The following is a 22,904-nucleotide window of genomic DNA, read 5'->3' as shown; positions in this document are numbered from 1 at the left end:
AGGTGTTAGGAGGATTGGCTCAAAAAAAAAAAAAAAAAGTAGCCAAAATGTTTAAAACTGAAAAAAATTTATTCTTAATTGTAGTCATGAAACGTCATGAATGTACGTTTAGTAAAACTACATAAATAACTTTATAAGCTGTGTGATCTGTTATGATGAACATGTTTTGTGGCTCCAGAAGAACTTTAGTTGAAGGAAAGTGAGAAAAACATTTCTTTTGATGGGAAAGGTTGCAGAGCCCTCTCCGAGTCGATTTAAACTTCATCTTAGATCTTTCAATTTTTTTTTTATTATCAGTTCTGGGATGGTACTTCTCACCAAAGTAACTGTTGAATTGTGGGTAATAAGCAACATTGTTCCAGTGAAGAAACACTAATGCCGTGACAGTGAGACACAAGCTGGACAAAACACTTTGACACAAAGCTTTTCTTCCTAATAAGTTGGTCTAGAAGGTTTGTTCAAAAGCCGTCAGATTGTCTTGTGACCCATCTGTGGTGTCCCCAAAGTCCCAAAAAAGCACCCAAGTTACTTTAGCCTTTTTCAGAGGCGATTTGGTGGTGGGTGGAGTTTCAGTAAATTGCAACTTCGGTTTCAAATGAACAATTTTCAACACATTTTCAGTTCTTTTACTTTATTTCACTGTTGGAATCCGAACAAAGAGCAACGCTGTCACATCTGTCAGTCAGCTGCATTCAAATCCGCTTTAACAATAACAACTAAAAGCGGCAGCACGACGTCCGGATTTTAGCTTTGGCATGTTTTTATTATAACCTGAAATCCCGTTTTGATCTCAAATTGAATTAAGTTGAATTACTTTTGACACAAACGGTCATATTTGTATGCTAAATTCTAATTTGTGTTATAGTTTCTCGCACCTTTTTCCAAGTCTTATCATGATACAGTGTTATTTCACCAATAGAAAAGCAAAATGTTGTCCTTTTTAATAGACTTGAGACTCATTTGGTTTTGGGAGACATTGAGACTGCTTCTTAGAAAAGCTGTGGATGAGATGAGATTTCTGACCTTTTTTTTAAACCCTTTTTCTAATAATTTACAACTTGGGTCATAGTTTTTAAAGAGCTCTCCTTTATCATCAGCTCTAAGAGTGAACTTCTCACCACAATAACTGTCAAAATCTGGAGATGGAGAGAGAAACAAAGTCACACATACAGTCCGAGTTATCAGCTTGTTCCAGATTCCTTTGTCCATCTGGTGAATTCCCAAAGTTCAGCTAATGGACATTATCCTTAAAACAAAAACTGAAAGTGAAACTGTATCACGGAGCCGTCAGGCCTCACAGCGCCGCTCTGTCCTGATTAAAGACCTTTGTTCTGCTGGTTTTCATCACCTGGACGCTCCCCAAATTCCTGGATGTTCTGCTTCACACCATCTAATCCTAAATCTCTCCACCCCGCGTTGTGAAATATCAGACTTCCACTCAAAAAAAGAAGTAAGCTGCTTACAGTTAATCAGAGCCGATCACAACTACTGAGGTTTAAAGTGGAGCATTGTTGCGAGCACTCTGCACAATTAAAAGAGCTGCACGTTCAAACGCTGATTAATTCTGTGAAATATCTCGCAAAACTTCAACGCCATTTCAGCCGTTGCACTAACATGTTATGTGGAAAATGAACAAAAATAAAACTATGTTATTGTTTGTGTAATACTCATAAGATTAAGTTAAGTCTGGGTTGAGAGGTTTATGGCACACGTGGAGCACAAATATGCGCCGAATCAGCAGAATAAATAGACGACGGACGTCGACGAGCCACCACGCCGGGGTGAAGTCCATTTTCAGAATAAACCCAGTGCAACACAGTCCGAGCAGCTCCGAGTGCAGGGCAGTGACCAGGCGAACATTATAGCGGCCTGAAAGCAAACAAGCGGTTTTTAATCCCCAGAAAACCACGGTGGAGTGAGAACAAGGTTCTGCAGGGAGATTTGTCCTCCTCAGAGCTGCATGACTGACACCGCCATTGTTGTTGCTCCTCTGGCTCTTTAATTCCGCTAAACGCCGGGCGGCGTAGAAACATCCCCCGAGGACGCGCGCAAGGTTTTCCACCGCCGCGGATACGATGCCTTATTAGTATTTACATTTTAAGCATCTGCTCCACTACAAACTGACGGACAGTTTTTGTTGATGCCGGAAAAATAACATTTTAATCTGCATTTTACTCCACAGTGTTGGGCAAACTGAATATTAGTCATTCTACCCCCTTTTCCAACATGTAAAGCCAGTGCGATATATGAAAATTGGAGTGTGCTATCGCTAAAGAAATTGTAATTTTTTTGATTGAATTATTTTGATGATTTCTTTTCTTCTGTTTTTACATGTTCAGAATGGATTATAGTTACTACATACTTCCAGAAAAGTATCAGTTCCTATGCACTTTGTTCAGTTGAAGTTACATCATTTAGTGGAGGAAGATTCTCTATAATCTGGATTATAATTGAAGTTCCATTAGTTAGTGAGAGGAAGATGTACTAAAATCTGTACTCTGGAAGTTAGCTCTTCTTGAAAGAATGATTTATGTACTGACGACAGCTGAGATAAATTTCCAACTTGCAGACAGCCTTTGATTTGACTAACTGAATTATTAATTAGACTTATATCAGGTATCATTCAGGGTCAAAGGTAGAGGTGTTAGAGAACTGTTTTAATCTTCAACCTGTTACTTCAATGTCAAAAATGACAGTACTATAACCAGAGTAAAAATGTGAGTGGTTTGTAATGTTGTTGTTTTTATGTAAACAGAATGAATCAGTTCAAGGAATGGCTGACAGTACATTATCAATACATGCTGGCCGATGGCGAGCTAAATGAAGACTGATGATAGGAGGGACGTACAGAATGGGGAGAACGGCAGACATAAAACCTTTCGTTTATGAAAAAGACTTGTTTTGCTTCAGCTTCAAGGACCCCGACCAGGTGTTTCATTATTATTGTGAACTTCAGATGGACAAACCCAGTCATGCACATTATTCAAGCCCCATTATCATTGCTTGAACACCCCACGATCCTTCACTGGGCTCCTTTCACGATTCGACTGGCCCTCACAAAGAGACGAGTGGCTTAAAATAAAAGTGCTGACGAATGAACGCTCGGGACGGGCGGTGCGGCTGACGGGGGCGGGGGGATCAAAGAGTCGGAGCCGGGTCGGGCGTGCTCAGTCAGCAGCCACGTTTTGATTTGGAGCGCAGATTTTTTTCCCGAAGGCCTCTAATGAGCCTAGAACACGCCGCTGTCTCCATCTCACCACCTTCTTTCTTATGTGTCTGTTTTATTACGTGTCTCTGGTTGCTTCCTCTGATGGGGTGACTCAAGGAGAAGGACTCTATCAGGCGGAGGCAGTAAGAGGAAGGTGGAATAGGCTCTGTGGAGCCGTTATGAGGATGAGCAAAGGAAGGCTCAGTCGCTCATTATGGTTACCTGGGTTTTTGGTGATTCAACGGGTAGATGACTCAAGTGTGGAATGAAAATACAGGTGAGAGACAAAAAAGCCAACACTTCTTGATGTTGGAAATACAGAATCCGGCCCTGACGTCTTGCTTGTCAAACGATTGCGTCCTCTACTCGTAATCTACTAGAGTGTGATGACTGGTAACTTAAGAAAGTCAGATACATTTGGGATTCTTTGAGGACCGGTCTGTTGTGAGTTGAAGCCACAATGTGATCGTCTGGATCAATGAGTCTTGTCCATCCATGGACACGTTCATCAATCACTTCTGACAGAAACCAAACACGCCACCAGAGCCAAAGTTTTAGTAGAAACCCAAGATTTCAAACATTTTTCCCCCCATTTTTACATCTACGGTTCCAGATCAGAATTGGTTTGGATGTGGATCATTGCTACCAAAATGAAAAATGGAAACTCAGCTTTAGATCAATCAGCCATAACATTATGGTCACCTACCCAACGATGGCACATCCTTACTGGACTACAGAATCCCGAGAAGTTGTGATGTGGAGCATCAATGATACTGTACTCCTTGCTTGGACCACATATAACACAAATGTTCCAGGGAACAAAGCACCTGCAGGTTTGAAAATGCCTTGACTTAGTCGTTACTCATTTTTCTTCCTCCAACATCAAGTTTGAAGAGAAAATGTTCGCTTGCCGCCTGATAAATTCTCCCTACTAACAACCAATCCCCTGGCTGCTGGTTTGGGTAAGGCTCAGTGGTGGCCTCAAGGTTAGTGATGGGAACTTAGGATCGGAGGACGGCGGATCGGTCGATGAGCAAGACCCTTGACCCCTATCAGCTCACCGAAGTGCCGAATCCTATAAACAGGTAGGGTACATTTCCCGAGGGGGGTTAACAAAGTATGCTTTCTTCTTCTTTATCATGTGAATCTTGTTGAAATGAGCTACGTATGTCGATTCACTACAAAGAGATAATGGTTCAATTCAGCTGTCAGCGGTCCCCCTCTTATGGTTCATCAGCGCCGTCATCCCACCTGGGCCTTCGTACTCCGACAGTCCAGTGATATGCCCAGACCTGTCACCACAAGTCTGTCACACAGTTACACATGACTGCGGGAAAAGAAAGCGGGGGAGGAGTGACTCGTCTTTGCGAGGCAGTGAAGATGACAAAGCTTGGAGAAAAATGGGGGGGGAAAAGCCCTGCGAAGGAGCGCTCCTGCTGCGGTTTCCTCTTCACACAATGATGCCGGCTGAATTCAGATCGGGGTTGAAGCTCGGGGGACATTCAGCCTGTAATGCCTCAGAAAAATGAGGGCTACGGAGAGGTCACTGCTTCTCCTTTAAAGCTGGCAGCGTGAGATCTCAAGCGAGACACAGTCGGAGGAACAGTAGAAGAATATAGTGGAAGAGTTTTGCTCAGAGACTCGAAAATAAAACAATCTTTAATCTCAGAACGTCACAAAGGCTGTTGTTTTCTCATCTCCGCCCCAGAGTCGTTATTATTTCTTTTGTCTTCAAGTTCCTTAATCTCTGCTTCGAGGAGCCTGTATTTTATGCTGCAGACGTCCAGCTGTGCAGCAACGGCGGAGACTCGAAACACTTCTCCCACATATAGAAAGTCATCACTTCAGACAAACGAGGGGGGAAATTAAACCAGAAAGATCCTCTCCGATCCGACTCAGATAACAGTTTCTCTTGCTGCGGCACGATCCAGACGGCGAGTCTCCATTCACACGACGTTTCAAGCAAAAACTCATCATTTCCCGTTTACACATCAATGTTTTGAAAACGGTGACCGTTTATACGGCCGAGACGCTAAAACCATGGAGTTAGCATGTTGGGCTATGAGTTGGAGGCTGTTGGTTGTTTTGTCATGAAACCACACACATGTGCTTAGAGAACAGTACGCTATAAACATTAACATATTAACAGGCTAGAATTGAACAGACTGAACCAAGTGGAGGAGGCTGAAGGTAGTCAGTATAGTCCAGTGAGCTGATCACCAGCAGCAGATTTCTAACAGGATGTTAACATCTGCAGGAGTGCCATTCCTAGGTTTGTTCGATTAATACTAATCTGAGGATTTAATAACTGTTGGTACATTTTTAATCAGGGAAGGAAGCAGAAAACACATTTAAAAATACATATATTTCATTTATATGCTGAGAAATCTTCTGAACTTTCGGCTGATAAATTAAAAATGGAGTTCCAGCCTGATATTTCACACAGTATGTTGTGTAATGCCTTTTCTCCATGTTATGTAAGTCACTCTCATCTTTCCCTGTGTGCATCGGGACACTCGGCGAGGCTTCTTTGGTTCGATAAAAGGTTGAATTAATTTTTAAAGCGCCTCCATGGATCCAGTGCTCCATCAGCTCCCGGCTGCACAGACGGACCGGAGGAGGACAGGTGGATGTGAAATGTAAAACAAACGGCTGCACTGATGTGACAGCATGTTGTTACAGCAGGTTATGTAAAGCGAAGCTAACTAAAGGCTTTCAGGAGCCAATCTGAGCCAATACCACCTCTGCCCGCTCCTGCATGTGAATGAGGGAGCCCTTATATGAGCAGAGAGGGGAACCGGAACTGCAGGAGCTTCCTTCTTTTTTTCCTGCACCAATGCCCATATTTAGTATACGGAAGGAAAGCCAGTGTCGGTTTCAGCCGTGCTGACATCACCGACAAACCATGTTTGGGCTGCAGATGGAGCCTCGTACTCCGAGTCTCCTCCTTCATCCTCCGGAGCTCCAGTCGAGTGTTTCATTCACTCTATTTTTAGGAGTGTGTTCTCTCAGGGCTGCCTGCACTCCCACATTAATGCGGGGGTGTCGGCAGACACGTACAGAGCCGTAGTGAAAGAGGAGAGGATGAGTGGGACGACGTAGAGCATCTCAGCGCCCACGGTGCAGCACAGCGGCCGTAAGACGGGCGGGAGCATCGCTTCCTCTTCCTGTGCTGCTGCAGCTGTGACAAGGACAAACAACATAACTACACGTTGTGTGTGCGTGTGTGTGTTGTTGTGCATAAACATGCATGTGTTTTTTTTGTGTACATAAACACGTTTGTGTGCCTTATTGTTGTGCATAAACGTGTGTGTACATTGTGTGAGTGTATTTTGTTGTACATCAATGCGTGCGTTTGGTCGTTTATAAACAAGTGCGTGTTTGTTTGTGTATAAACGTGTTTTTGTTGCATATAAACATATGTGAGTGTATGTTGTTGTGTATAAATGCGTGTGTTTTGTTGCATATAAACATGTCTATATTGTTGTGTACAAATGTGTGTGTGCGTGCGTGTGTGTTGCTGTCCGCTTTTGTACATACAAAGATGTTTGTGTGCCATATTGTTGTGCATAAACGCGCGTGTGTGTGTGTTGTGTGTGAACATGTGTGTGTGTATTTTGTTGTGTACAAATTAATGTTTTGTGATATAAAAACTTGTGTGTGTTTCTGTTGTGTATAAACGTGTGTGTGCCTTATTTGTGTGCATAAATGTGTGCGTGCGTTGTTGTGTATGAACATGTGAGTGTGTTTTGTTGTGTATAAACGTGTTTTGTTCTGTATCAACGTGTTTTTATTGTCTAGTGTGTGTGTGTGTGTGTGTGTGTGTGTGTGTGTAATCCCGGTAATCAGTATTAGCCACCCTAATCCATCCTATATAAATAAGGAGACAACGGGCAGAAGTATGGAAATATTTACAGAGATCCGCAGCGTTAATTGTTAAAAAAATATCAGTAAAATCTACATATTGTGAATCTTTCCATATTCAGAGGAAACAATACGTAAACAGTCTGCATTTCATCCTCAACGGGAGCTATTGTGTAACTGAGTCTTCACGACATACCACTGCTGACAACCTGCTGTGTTTTCCTCATTCCTCGGTTAATTGTTTGACAGGAGACACCTGCGCTGGTTTGTGGAGCTATGTCAGGTGAAACTCCAGCTACAGTCAGCTGCAGGGTGAAACACCGACGAGAAACACACGTTTCACTGTAAGTGAGAGAGAGCTCATCTAATAACCCACAATGTGTTAAGATGCCACGCCAACGGGTGTCCATTCAGTGTGGGCTAATTCATGAGTCCTCCTCCTCCTCCTCCTCCTCCTCCTCCTCCTCCTCCTCCTCCTCCTCCTCCTCCTCCTCCTCCTCCTCCTCCTCCTCCTCCTCCTCCTCCTCCTCCTCCTCCTCCTCCTCCTCCTCCTCCTCCTCCTCCTCCTCCTCCTCCTCCTCCTCCTCCTCCTCCTCCTCCTCCTCCTCCTCCGACGAGTCACAGTTCATCTTAATGTGCTCATTCACTTCTATTGTGTCCAGTACAGTCGGCGAAGGTGTAGATTTTTTATTCCACCAGAATTCACTGAGATCCCCCCCCCCCCTGACTCCCAAACAATCCCAAATTGGCCAATTTCACAAATCTGCCTTCACTATTCGGCTATGAAGTGTGAGGCAGAGCGCTGCATGGATGATTATACGTGCACCTATACCGTATGTGGGAGCTCAGAAAATCGCACAGTATTTGTGTATGCACAAATACACAAAACCTTTGTTATCTGATGATTAATAAGCCAGCAGGCTTCAGGGTGTGATGCTCTACGAAAGAACAGTGATGCTACATGATTCGCTCAGCCTGTACTGGAACTAAACAAAAAAACAAAAAAAAATACTTTATGATCTGGATGTTAGCTGAAGTTACATCAGCTAGTAGGGGGAAGATGCTATATAATATGGATGTCAGCACTTCTTGAATGAAACTAATTTATAAAGTAATGACAATGAACATAGGCAGCAACAAAACTACCAACATGCAGACGTTAACTGCTATTACGCAAGCTAATGCTAATCACAGCTACTGTGGATGCAGGCAAATGCAAATGAACAAACCATGAAACTCAAAGAGGAATATGCTAAAGCTTGGGAAAAACCTCACATGAACCCCCCCAAACAGTCCTTATCCATCTCTCCATTCAGTCTGAGCACATGCTGATATGTGCAGACGGCCGGCATCGAGCCATTTTGCTCTGTCATTTCACCGGAGGCAGAGGGAGGCTGCGCTGAGTTAAAGGCACTGTGCTGAGTCATGCTTAGACAGCCAGAGAAAAGAAACTGCGAAAAAGGAGCACAACGGGCAGGCAGTCAGGCAACCCCCTCAAAACACAGGCGTGCAGACAAAAAGTCGGCAGCACAAGCATGAAACGGTGCAAAGCGAAGAGACGGGACGTACAGATGGACGACGGCGCGTCGTGCTGAGGAACGCACAATGCTAAATGTTACATATGATGCACAAAATTCTCATGCAAACGCATGGATGGGTTCATTCACAATGCCACTGAGCAGTCAATAGTTAACAAGCCGATATGTGCCGACTGAAACGATGTTTGTACCATTCACCTCAATAACAGCTCGCAACCACATTTACATCTATATACATCTTTACACGTGTATGTCGAATCTGTTAATCGTGGCCCTATTGCAACAACACGTTATCAGTACAAAACGAAACCTGCCTCACAATGATCTACAGTCAGCACACATTCCCTATTAGTGGGTGAACAATCCACCGCTTGGTGAATTCTGCTTCTCAATGACAGGAAGAGCCGACAGCGAAGGATCGAGGGGCGACGTTGCTATGAACACTCGACCGCCACAAGCCAGTTCTCCCTGTGGTAACTTTTCCAACACCTCCTGCTTAAAACCCGAGAAGTCAGAAGGCTCGTGAGGCCCAGCTTTCACGGTCTGTCAATGTAGCCGCAAAGCAACATTTTGGGTTTAGCGCCAGTGGCAGCAACAGCAGTCACGATCACACCAAATTTTGGACACTGTGAGAATTTGATTGCAATTTTTGATCGCAAGATCATGACAACAGCCATTGAACCTGTCTGACGTAGGACCACTGATTTAGAGCCAAGACTAAATATATCGCCACGATTCTCCCACGATTGTTATCTTTCATCTGGCATGGCCGAAAATCGCACAGCGTGTAACGAGCTTTAGAGAGGCTGTGGATGTACGCCCTCTTCAGTCCAAAGTAAAGACAACACTACAGTGAAGCCAAACAGTGATGGCCACGCCCACTTTCAACAATCTTCAAAAGCAGCTGCCTCGTAAAAGAATTCCATAGTTTCGTCTCAAGATTTCAGAAAGGGTCTCACTCATTTTGTCCTATTCAAATCTAATATTGACCTCAGATCACACAAAACCTCGGACTCCCCCTCATGATGTCCCGGAGTGGGTCTTGGAATCCAGACTTGGAACCACTTGGTTTGGACGTTCAGTGAGAATTCCAGTTTAGTACATTTTAGCCGAAAGCTGTGTAGAATCTTTAGACTTCTCACTTCAGCATGTGATGAAATGATTGCAGAAATTAGATTATGTACAATTCAGTTGGGTTTTGCTTAGAAAGTATCAGAAGTGCTTTCATGTGGAAGTTGAATGTGAAAACCACTAGAAGCACTTTTCTCTGAAACTGAATGAAGGGAAAGTAATGATATTTTCACATCTCAAAATTAAAGTGGGACCGAGCGTGTCGCTCGAGTGTTTACACGAAAAAAAGAAAAGAGACACGGCCAGAAGGAGAAAATGAAGTGATGGCGCTCCAGAAGAAGTGCGAGGAAGCACCAAAACAAAGATCTCCTTATAAATAATGGACGCAACTTCGGATCTCGCTGTTTCACCCTCCTCCACCTCTGCTCAGTCACTCCACGCCTGCCATGTTGAGTCAGAACTCAAGGATTGCAACAGGATTGTAATGATCCAGGACTAACGTAAAGTGATGCCACTCCCCCTGTCCCTTGTCACAAGGGTCTTCGGGAGCTCCACAGGTGTCCTCCTGCTTACAGGTGTTCCTACCTGCACATCTGCTAGTTTCCTGCCTGCACTCAGAACTACAGGTACGACTGGAGTGAGCAGAACCAGAGCTGATCCAACCGAAACCAGACAACACGCTGCGTGAGGAGAGGAAGGAGGGGGCTGTTCAACCCCGCCCCTCCCCTAACAGGAAGTGAGATCCCCTCAGTTCGTGTGCCTCAATGCGGGGGAAACGAGGGATTAAGCAAATGGGCATGCGGTGACAATCACACAGATTAATCCTGTTCTAATCAAGACTTGGTGATAATGCATTAAATAAGCTCCAGAATATTTAAAGGGACAGTACGGAAGATTCCAGTAATGTTGCTTTTGCGTACTGGCTGTAACAATATGTACATTTTGTTTCTCGCATCAGATTCTGCTGCTTCTTCTGTTCTTGGACTGAATGTAAGAAGAGACAGAGCGACTCACTACACCACCTAGTGGTACAAACTGGTATTAGGTTGGCAGATTTTCTATTTTAAGGTTCTTTCTTAATATTCTGACTAAAAATATTGTACCTTCAAAAGACAAATGACCTTAAAATAATCATCGTGTGTGGGTGTTCGTGTATGTCCAGTTTCAGGTTGGTCATCAGCTGCTTCTGCTTCACAGTCTGAACCATCCCGTCCACCACCTGCGTTGTGCAGACCCCCCTCCACCCCCTTCAGGGACACTAAGGCCACTACAAGGACTCACCAAGATCCTTAGAGCCTTGACTTTCGCTGGCCATCTCGCCCATCCGCACCAGAGCGTCGAAGTAGCCCTTTGCAGCATATGTGACACCTGGAAACATGGAAGCATTGGGCATCAGATCAAGGGTGCAGAGTGGAAACTGGGACTTCTTCAGCTCTGCAACCCATCTGTCCCCTTGCAACCCTCCCCTCCCCCAGAGAGGCAAGGTTGGGCATGGGAAATAACGAGAGACAGGCGGAAATGGAGACCAAGCAGAAGAAGAAGAAGCTCTATGGAGGCAACTAGAGGAAACAGAGAGGGAAGCTGCAGACTATAACCTCAAAGACTGCACTACAAACTATTGCCAAGGATCCGTTCACCCAAATTACAGAAGAAACTGCTCTCGCTGCTAAAGGTAGCAAATAATACAAAGTTTTCAGTCTCTACCTGCAAAATCCACCAAACTACTAGACTTTCATCACATCTTTCACATGTATTCCCTCATTCAAACAGACAACAAATTAGCTACTTTAGCAAAATGACCCTGAATCAGAGAGGAACTCCAAGGTGAGTTTGTCGTCTTTGGGAGTTCCGTTTCAAAACTCCAAGGAAGGCTTCCGGGAAGAAGAACTGCCGCAGTGCGAGGAGGCATTCAAGATGAAATCAGCCCCAATAGCCTGAGAGTCTGAACAACATCTGAAGTTTCTGACTCTTCTGAGGCTTTAATCGGTAACTGGGGAGTTGGAAAAGTTCCATTTCTAAGTGGGAAAAATACCCGTCAACCTCTAGAAGGGGAAGGTGAAGCTGGGGCAAACAGCCAGTCATTTACCAATTAACCCCCGACAACATCCAACAGATGACATTTAAAGAGTTCTCCCCCTCTTTTCTCTCACTCACTGTGGAGAGAGAAATTATTATGATGCAGATTATGAAAACACGTGAATTCAGCACCGGACATAATGTGATTTGATGAGATGAAATCAAAGCTCAACCTCATTCGCAATCAATTTAAAAAGTGACCTGGGTTTCACATGTCCCAGTGTTACCGGACACATTTTGAAGCGATACATTTCTGTCACAGCACTACTGGAAGGAAGTAACTATTTATTATGAGGAAAACAATGAGTCAGTTGAAGTTTTTTTTGTACTATACACCTGTTTACTGGAGGAGGAGCCTCAGCAATCCTGAACTAACTCAATCGTCCTGACAGCAATATAAATGTTTTACTGTGAGTAGCATTAACATTAGCCTGCATCCACAATACCTGGGAATTAGCATTAGCATGTATCCAGAGTTGCTATAGTTACCATTAGAAAGTTTAGAGGGCAATTAGCTCCACTTTTCATTCATTCATTCACTCATAAATGAGAGAAGCGCAAACATCCAAAATATAGAGGATCTTCCTCCATTAACTGATGTAGCTTCAGGTGAACTTAAGTACTTCCATTATTATTTTTCCATTTATCTCTTTAGCCTGTTCATTAGAGAGTTTATTATTCAGATTTTTAAACCAGTCATGTCAGTAAATGTTTTGTTTTAGTACATCAATGAGTTTGGATGTTGACTTTCTCTCAATAACGTTGGATCTTACTGGTTACAAAGGGAGAGTTTTTTGTCATTTGGGTGAACCCGACCGTTAAATTCCTGAATAACATGACACGCTGATGTAGCAAGAAGCTCATATGAAAGTGAAAAAGCAGACAAATGAAATGTCTCAGCAGGTTGAGACTGTGATTGAGGCTTATAAACGGGGACAGGGTAGCCTCGAACATCAGAAGGTCTGAGCTGCACGGGGACAGTCACCATGACACAGGACACGTCCGCTCAGCAGATACACATGGATGAAGGTTCGGCGGGTGTTTGTGGGAGGATCCCAGAGAGAGGAAGGTGGGAAAACAAGGGAAATCTATTCTGAGCCACAGAGACTGTGAACGGAGGCCACCGCTATGCAAAGTTATTGTTCTGAAGATGAAACGAGCGTCTGGCCTCTGAGTCTGTAAACACTCTGAACAATAACCTCAACACTTTCTTCTTTCACTTCTTTATCCAGACCGCGAAGAAGGAGAGGAAGGCAGCAGAGAGGAGGAGGTGAGGAGGTGAGGAGTGTTATCCGCCTCCAGTGGGATATCAGAGAGAGAGAGCATGAGAGGGCTGGGCGAACGAGGCTAATCCAACTCAGGTCTGAAAAATCTCAGCACACAGGTGAGGCAGGATGAGAGGAAGAAGAGGAGGAAGACGAGGAGTAGCAGGAGGAGGAAGAGGAGGAGGAAGAGAGGAAGGAGGGAAAGGAGCAGGGAGTGTCTGTAAAGAGGATTAGAACATTGATACAAAGCAGCGAGTGTCAGCGTGATCGAAACATGAAGAAAGAAGCTCTGATCAGCTGCATTTGGGGGATGTGCAACTCATTTTATTCTTAAACTTTCCACATCAATCCCATCTGGTATGGGGCGTGAGGTGGCTGCGAGGTTAGAGAAGCAGACCTGGGATCATGACCATTGAGCCCCATGAGCTCCACTGGGGCAGAAGAAGTTGTGACGTTTTTAACTAAAACTGACATTATATTGGATGTACATGCAACTGCTGGTTGGACTGTGCTCTGGTTTACATATTTCACAGGTTCACTCAATCAAAGTAGTACTCAGGTGAATATTTTAGCACTTTGAATAAAATTCTAGATCATTAATATACAAACATAATATGTTCCTCCTTGAGGGTTTCTCTAAAAGTTTTATATTAATGTCGGCTGTTTTTGTTGTAAACTGAGACAAATTTGATCATAATACAGTAAATAATAATAACTAATAACTAATTTCCAGCTTTGGTGATCTGTACCCACTACATTAAGCTGCAACAAGCTTCTTCAAGCTATTTAAAGCTGCACCAAACTACATCAAGCTACGTCAGTTAAGCTACATTAAGCTGCATGAAGGTGCACCAAACTGCATCAAGCTACATTTAACTGCACCAAATTACATCAAGCTGCACCAAGGTGCATCATGCTGCATCGAAGTGCACCCAAGTCACATCAAGCGACAGCAAGCTACATCTAACTGCACCAAGCGACACCAAACTGCATCAAACCGCATCATCACATCCCAAGTTGCTCCACCATGGAGCCTCACAGCACCACAGAGCGAGTGGCGTCCCTACGCCGGCCTGTGAGATGTGAAGCTGCACTGGCGTTTCTCTTCTTTGCAGGGTGTCCAGCTTCACTCTGCACCGCTCCGCTCTACACTCGGCCTGGCATTGACGGAGTGTAATCCTCACTGAGGGAGTCGCAGGGCTATTTTTAGCCTTATCTATCAGGCTGGAGTGAAGCCTCCTTCATCGGTTTTGTGGGCTGCCGAGTCTTCCCTGCATTTCCCCTCCAAGCACAAGAAAGGAGAGCCCTGCTCAACGCTGTGCACAGAATATCAAACGACCACTGCAGCACCACCAGAGCACATGATCCTGGAAACCTCCGCTCAGACGTCCCTCTGAGGAGGTCGCAGAACACCGCAAAAGACGTTTTGAGTCGATAAATGAGCTCACATGCAAGTTTGTGCTTCCTGCTGGCATGTAAAACTAAAACCACGCAGGAAGGCACGACTACGGGACCATTATAAAGCACATGTCTGTTTGGATTTGCATACTTTTCTCGCACTCTTTCCCTCTACTTTTATCCAATTTTTCCACTTCACCGTCTCCCTGCTCGTCCTGGAAACCAACTCGGCCCGCCCCCGATTCCTCAGCCCCGCGAGGGGGGGCACGCAGCATTATTCTTCCTCCTGTTCCACTTCCCACTGTCTGATGCTCCACTTTTTTCTTTAACCTTGAGCCATAGCTGCATGTGTACACACCTCTATTCCACTCAAGCACACACACATAATCGCCACAAAAAGACACGACAAAGGACGACAGAGGAGACATTTATGATGAGCTAGAGTCTGGAGGAGAGAAGACGTGGAGACGACATCAACCTCCGTAGTTCATCTCAAAGCTATCATACAACTTTTACACACCGTCGCAGACAGAATTCAACTTTCATATTTGACAGTAATAATACAATAAATGTAATTTGATCTAAAAAAAAATAAAATGTTCAATGTTTAATGGATGTTAGATCCACAGTATAAGCCTATTGCCAAAAGACATTGTTAACACCAAGAAATAAACTATCAAACACATTTTCTTACTTTTGTGATTTGGATTTGTTACTATGAAGGACTTATTGGTAAAAATCAACCTGGTCTGTACTGGCTTGAAATACAAGCAGCATGTAAGGGTTAATGATCATTCCCTCAGGCAGGTGTGTCGTCATTACGCCTTGTCCCTGCTCCAGGTGAGTCAGAAGGATTTAAAAGCGAGCAGCACCGAGCGTCGGGTCGGCTGACCCTCTGCCCGGCGACCACTGGAGGAATGAAAGAGAGACGAGGACAGAAACTGAGCCGAGTAATGGCTGTTTGTACTCACTGGTGAGCGCCTTCTCATAGCTTTTCCCCATGGCTATGAAGTTCCTGAGGCAGGGGTTGAACTGCTCCATGATGGACTGGAGGGGGAAGAAAAAAAATTAAGATTTAGTTAGTCCACGGAGACAGACTCCGATGCAAACGCAGACATGTGCTCGACGGCGGTCTTTACTAGGACGCGGACACACACACACTCGTGCACACACTCAGTCAGCTGATCTGAGGAAGAGGAAGAGGCGAGCACAGAGGAGTTATTACCTCGCCGTAATGAGGACAGGAGCAAAAACCAAGAGAGAGAAACGAGTAACCATTGGAGGCCTCTCGTGTGCAAGTGTTGGGTATCTTGTTGGGTATCGGGATCCCAATGAGAAGCTCACATTAAAATGTGTAACACCCATCATGAATCTTCTGTGTCAAATTGCAAAAGTCCTAGAGGCCATTGTAACAAGAGAAATGGAGCATTTTATTGTTATTTCTGTTGGGTTTTTTTTATTTTCTAGAAATCATAAACAGCCCAGGGTTTAAGATGCTGAATATTCAAAAAAAAAAATCCACAGGAATGTACGCAGATCATCATGAATCACCATTTAAACTGGAGTTTTCACAAGTAAACATCTTGGATTAACTTTGGTATGTTGAGATTTTTTATATAAAAAACAAACAACTGGTAAAATGCAGATTTTTAGAGTTTAAAAAAATCATATTAGCTGGTCTAAACTTCCACCCGAATAGATGCATTTAACTCTAAAAGAGCTGCATGTTTTTAGCCACCTCACCAACATACAGTGTCTAATAATTAAGGCAGCTCCCAGTACGACCGTCCAATCCTAGACCAGAATCAGCACAGTGCGTCACATCTGAAATGTGAGCAAAGTCAAATATGAGTGTATACAATACGAAGGACCTGCAGATATTGAAAGTCGAAGGTAGCCTCGAGACAGGAGAACCCAGACATAAAATTTCAATAAATTGAGTCATAAAAGAATCTTAAAATACCCCAACAATGCCCTTGGATATCTCAATAAGTGGACTATAAATGCTTGAAGGAATAAAAGTTATTGGAAAACTAACACAAGCGTGAATCAAAGTGTCATCTTTAATATTTGTTTGCATTCGGCGGCAGCCCGAAGCACAGACTTCATGTCTTCTATTCCTGCTTGTCCAGTGTTCTCTGGATCGTCATCATCACACAACGGTCTATCAAAATAAAAGTGGGATTTGGCTGCAGTGGTTGAGCTCAGCAGCGGATCTGCACACACCGTTTCCTCTGTTTGTTCACACAAAGCCGGAGGGAACTGCTCCTGCTAATTACCTTTTTGTTTAAAAATAAAACATTTTCTCACTCTGTTGGTCATCAAAACAGAGAAAAACCATCAGTAAAACATTGAATTTTCACAGAAAAACTGAACATAGGGGTATTTATTTTCTCAGATTGAGTGTGTCTGCAGTGACTCAGTCCACGCTGCCCTTTCACTTTTGCTGCATCTCCGGCCAAACACAGTAATTTAACAACCTACCGCTCTCCTGACTGAACGAGACGGATGCAGAAGAGAGTGAGGGGTAGGCAAAGGACAGAGGAGGAGGAGACAGAAAAGATGAAGCTCGCTAAAGAACCTCAGCTCAACTTTTCATTCAGATCTTATGGAGCACTTCGGGATTTTACAGGGTTTTTTTTTACTTAACGTGGATTTATTTTGTCGTATCGTCATGTAACTCTCTTTCAATCTTATTCATGGAACTTTTTAATCTGATTTGATAAACATGTTTATTCCATTACTTTTACATTTAACTTTCTATACTGAAAAGCATGTGTGAGAGTCTGAGAAGAATATATTAGGATGAAGAGGAAGTAGAGGATGAAGAGGATGAGAGGACGGGGAGGATGAAAAGGACACAGAGGAAGGAGACAAAGAGAGCATGGAGAGGATGAAAGGAAGGAGAGGATGGAGACAAAGGAGAAGATGCAGAGAAAGTGAGGATGAAGAGGACAGAGGATGAAGAGGACGGGGAGAATGAAGATGATGTGGAAGGAGAAGTTGGAGAGGATGAAGAGGATGAAGAGGACGGAGAGGATGAAGAGGACTCCGTAAGGAGCAGGAGGCAGAAGAAGTTCCATGGAAGCCCTCAGTCGTAGCTTTGTGGCTCGGAGACGCCGGCTGCCTGCTAATGTCCGGCGGCTGACGCACTACAGTGACCTTGGGGCTCAAGCTTCACCAGGACTTGAAAGAAAAGTTAAGTCAAACAGGAAGTAGGACAGGACGACACGGGGGGCAAGAAAAACAGGCTGTCTGCAGGCTGAACGAAGACAGGAAGAAGGTGGAGGAGCCCCGGACTCTGAATATTTTCAGTTAATTTCTGAATTTCAAAACTACCATCAAAAACCCCCTGATGTGACGTGGGGGGGGGGGGCTTGGTCCAACATGGCTGCACCGCTTTAGTCTGATGTTGTAATCACACACACACACACACACACACACACACACACACACACACACACACACACACACACACACACACACACACACACACACACACACACACACACACACACACACACACACACACACACACACACACACACACACACACACACACACACACACACACACAGAGAGAGAGAAAAGAGCTTTACTTTGTACGTTTCTGAGAACGAACAAACCTATTTATACCCCAATTCCCTCTCGCCCCACTCTTCCATCTCAGGGTGTATTTTCTGTTATGTAAGACATCAGGCGGATGAACAAGGCGAGTGTGTGGAAGTCCTCCAGCACCACACATACAAACACACACCCTGTGTATTCAGACATGCGACACGGCTGTTCTATGTGTGTGTGTGTGTTTTCATGCCTCCAAGTAAGCGATGAGGCATGTTATGTAATGTGTGTCATACAGGTTTGGCTTCATGTATGAGATTCTTCCAAGTTGGTATGGTGTTTGTTGTGTCACTTGTGACTAAATACCAGTGAAGACTCCACACACAAGCTTTAGTAATGAGAAGAATAACTGTAGTAGACAAGGATGTTATTGTTTTTTTTATAATGAGGAAAATATGGTGGATAATACGTGAACACCTTTTTTTGTGAAGTGACACAAAAAGGTGAATTCAACTATTCCAACTATTCATTTAAGAGGGTCCACAGTGTATTTTTGTTCTTTTCAAAGCCTGAAATCAACCCTCAGCCAAAAAAAGCAGTTAAACGCACATAAATGTAACTTTGAGGAGAAAAGTCAGTCATGACTGAACAAAAAGAGGTCCAACAATCAGTTCAGAAGGAGTCCAAAATCTGTCGAATAAGTTATCAACATGACAAGTGGATGAGCATCATTATTGTGTAAGAAACGTTTTGCATTTTCCCAAAGCAAAGTCTTGATCATGATGTCTGTTTACATGGAAATGGCAGAAGCGTTGAAAATTAGGTCGTTTTCATGGCAGGGCACTGGTTGGTGCTGTGGTTTCATTTTTAAAAATACAACTGTTATTGGTGTTCATCTACTCACACATGTGCATATGAGCCGGCATTTTCCCTCGTTTCCAAGTAGATGGAGTCAGAGGGTTTTCTGACGGTTGTGGAGCTAATTTCAAAAAGTTGCATTTTCAGTGGCTCCGAGCACCGTAATGTAAACGGACTCCCAAAAGGCAATGGGAGTTCTCCATTTTCACTCGAAAACGTTGCGTAAACGAGGCTTAAAGATAGTCTGAAAGAGTCAACATTCAAAAAGTATTCAAATTAGTCAAAAACAATTTTAACCCACTACAAAGTCTAAAACAGGTTTAATTTTAGCAGAACACCAGAAAAGAGTGGTTACTATTCCACTAAGCTGCTGTTTACTGGAGGAGCTCAAACCCCCTCACAGTAATACCACCATCGCACAACCATGTGTTCCTTTTGTACTTTCAATATCTTTCACCTGCTGATCAGTGAAGCCACTTTCTACCTGACTTGTGCTGCGTTCACCGTCTCGTAGTCACACTTGTCCCTCCTGAAGGTTAAATCCATTTTGCTCTTGAGTCAGCTCATCATTTGTACAGGGTTTTTTTTTTTTTTTCTTCTTCCGTCTTGGCTCCGGGATCGCTGATACGCTTCACGGTGGATTTTTGAGTATTGGGTGATTCGCTCCACTGTGACATTTTAGTCTGCCGCTGTCAGGGAGCCAGAGAACATTTAAAAACTGCTGTCTCAGTCACACAGGAAAATAAAACAGCAAATATCATCCGAACACGACCGCAGTGACACCAGCAAACAGACTCCGGATGACTGTTTCCACAACGCGGGATAATGGAGCGTTTGTCTAAATGCCGGGATTTAGCTCCTGTCCAGGTCGGCAGAGACGAAGCACGTTCATCCGGAAGCACAGTCGCCGCATTGTTATCAAGCTCTGGCATTTAATTGGTGAGGGTGATTAGTGAGTCAATTAAAACCTGTGACCAGCGCAAGCAGGCTGGCTGAGACAAAGCGGCGTTTGGTCCAGTAATCCTTCTCATTTCCCACGCACGCAGTCCAATGTGAGCTTTCATGCGGAGGAATGCTAATCAGCCTCCGCTCGCCGAAGGGAACAGGCTCAACTGATCGAGTGTGGATTAAGCAACATTAATGATCTTATTTAGTTAGCCTCCAACTCGACCTGCACGTTGCGACGACGGGAAAACTGATGAATTGTGAAGCAAGTTTGGAAAATAACGAGGAGCAGTCCAGGAGTTTCTGAAGTCTCAGTGTGGCGTTTCAATCAAAAGACATGATGATTTGATGTCTTCACCACTCATTAGTGACATTACTTAACAGCATTAAGTATCTGGCACAAATTCAAGATTACTACCATCATGCCCACATGTGGCACTGACCTTGAGTCAAAGCAAGCATATCTTGATTTTATCTGTAATCTGCATTAAGTGCAGATACAAATTATGCATGCCTGGCCGATAAGTTGTAGATAAATATGCAGAAAAATATACTGTCAGATAATATCAGGCACGTTATCTTCATGGAATTTTGGTGTAACCTTGAATTGATAGCACCTACTCTGCTGCTAAAGAAAAATAAAAAGTTTCTTATGCTCTGATGAGTGGATTTGTTGAACTGTTAAATGTCCTCGTAATGAGGACAGAAACTGAGAGAAAACGCCCAGAAGTAGGCGTGACGAATCCGGTCAGCAGATGAAGGAAGAGAAAATGAATATAGGGTTGACATTTGTAGCCTCTGTTTATTCCTGCCTGCCTGCTGGAAACTTGAACTGAATGTAGCAGTACCAGCAGTAACCATGGGGGGCAGTGTTGAGATTTGAAGCGTTTGAAAATGGGCCATGTTTCTCACAGATGCTGCCTCCCATTCTTCCTCTTAGTTCTACCTTCACGATTGCAGTTATCATTCTCTTATTTCTTCTGTTCTAATTAAAAAAGAACTAAACTCTTCAAACATCAGTGGATGCAAAAGCAATGAGGTTCACAACATTTGAGGCGCCTGTTTTTGTGATGGCGTAAAGCCTGAATGGGTTTTAAGTTAAATACGTGCGTGTGATTGTGTTTCCCTCTGACGGGGGTGACCTGTCCATGGTGCCTTTCACCTAACGCCAGCTATAATTGGCTCAAACCCTCACAGCCCCCCCCCGAGTTTGATGGATGGTTGGTCACTGAGTTCAGTGCAGATGTTTCTGACCAAGACAGTCATCGACTCTTCCGTCCTTTCTTGGAGCATTAAGATCTTTTTGTAACGTTTTTCTTTTTAGTTTTTTTTGGTTCCATTTTATCGTAACTCCCCGCTCGCACCATTTCACGTATCCGACTCGCAAAATACATAAGGACGAATTAGAGGGGAAGACACTGAGAAATCCTCTTCTGTCATCAGTGTAATGTGTAATAATGAGTCTGTTGTGTTTTCCCGGTGATCCAGCTGCTCTCAGAGCCACTGTGGCCAGCACAGAGGGCTAAAACGAGGCAGAGGGAGATTGAATAGGTAGCCACTACCCCCCAGCACCAAGGTTAATAGATCCATCAGAGCACCATGGCAGAGCGTGGACACCACGTCCCATGACAGATGAGTGATGTGGAAAAGTGCCAGAGGTTATACAAGCTATTAATAATAGAACAAGGAGGATGAAACTGAGATTTCTCTGCAGTATTCACGAGTTATTCAAGCTTACTGAAAGGTTAAACTAAAATCCTTCACTGGCAGTCCTAATGGGCAAAACTACAATTAAAACGTCAGTTCTGATGGGAAAGTACAAGATATCTTCTCTGCTGACTAAATCCTCTAAAATCTCAGCTAAATGCACAGACTTCTCTCTAAATTAAGGTTTTTTCTTCTTTGGACAGTCAGAGAAAGACACAAGGAACTATTATAGAGAATAAAACTACAGCTTTTCAAGACGTGGGGTGGGCAGCAAAGACGGACCAATGCTGGAGGAACTTGAGCTGGTGTCATTTGCCAAGTGTTGAATAAACTGTAGCCAAGGATTAGTACACACTTGTGCCATGTTTACGCCGCAAAAATAATGCGTTTTTAATTGAGAAACATTTTCGTGTTTATGCGGCAGCATTTTGAAAATGATGTGCGTTTACACAAAAAAACGGCAGAAAGAAAGAAAGTGTGCGCGCAGCAGAACTATTTCCCCGCAGCATTTCAGTCGCAGCATTTCAGAAAAGTTTTCGCAGAAACGGAGTCGGATCATTTTCGAAAAGTTCCGTTTTCAGTGGCTACGAGCACCGTTGTAGAGTAAACAAAGCCCAACAACGTAACAGATGTTCGGGTTTTCACGCATCTCTACATCGCGTCAGTTTATCTGCTTCTGACTGAACATTACATTTAGAATCAGCTGTCAGATGTCAAGAAAATTCTAAGCGAAAACTGTGAGACAAAACGTAAGAGCAAATCAAATGATTTGGATAAAATCGAAATCTGGAAGTCCTCTAAAACTTTGCGCACAGCTGCATTTTCTCAGACAAACCCACGAATTACTTCCCACACAGGTGAGCGAAGAAAAGGCTGGAAAACAGGCGACGCTGAGAACACTGTGACCTCGCTGGCTCTGACACGTCGCCGCATGGAAGGCAGTCAGTTGGCGGCAGGAGGCGAGCTGGCAGGCTGAGTCAGAACCTACACAAACAGCAGCAGGTTAATATCATGTCGGGGCGTAAATTACTGTAAAGCCGAGCCAGCCATGTGGCGCCATTAGAGCCCGCTGCGCCGCTCGCTGCCAAACAGATTAACCAGCCAGAGGAGACCTGGCAACCCCATCGAGGAGCGGAGGGACCGGCGCACGCCAGGTGGAGACAAAACAACAAACAGGCATGAAAAATGTAAAAATAGACTGAAAGCAAACAGAGCTGCAGGATGAAGAATTTACCTCTTTTTTTTTTCTTTTTTTTTTTTTTAAAGGTTGCTTCGCTTTGGTGAGCTATGAAAGGCATTCAAATCCTCGTTTCAGTCGGTGGACGCAAACTCGGCTAGCAGTTTCTACCGATTTGTCCAAAATGTTGCATGCGACCAGATGCAAAATCTGCAATGAGACGCGGAAATTTGACC

General features: G+C 43.9%; 1 protein-coding gene across 14 annotated transcripts in view; it reads right to left on the bottom strand.

The window, feature by feature from the left end:
• LOC308108075 (BAR/IMD domain-containing adapter protein 2-like) overlaps positions 1-22,904 on the bottom strand; it is a 63,983-nt gene that overhangs the window by 29,100 nt on the left and 11,979 nt on the right. For 7 of the 14 annotated variants that reach the window (XM_080460755.1, XM_080460762.1, XM_080460756.1 and 4 more), the window contains 2 exons: positions 15,392-15,467; positions 10,963-11,049 (listed from right to left, as the gene is read on the bottom strand). The exons of 1 other annotated variant lie outside the window; for it this stretch is intronic. In XM_080460755.1, coding sequence (XP_080316881.1) covers positions 10,963-11,049; positions 15,392-15,467 — 163 coding nt within the window. Of the gene's footprint in view, positions 1-10,962; positions 11,050-15,391; positions 15,468-22,904 lie in introns of those variants that run through there. 6 more of the 14 variants (XM_080460759.1, XM_080460765.1, XM_080460757.1 and 3 more) reach the window with 2 other exon arrangements.

Source organism: Lipophrys pholis, assembly GCF_963383615.2.
Source record: "Lipophrys pholis genome assembly, chromosome: 1".
In the NCBI taxonomy this organism is placed as follows: domain Eukaryota; kingdom Metazoa; phylum Chordata; class Actinopteri; order Blenniiformes; family Blenniidae; genus Lipophrys; species Lipophrys pholis.
Note: the sequence above shows the minus strand (reverse complement) of the source record. Positions and strands in the feature narration are given on the sequence as shown.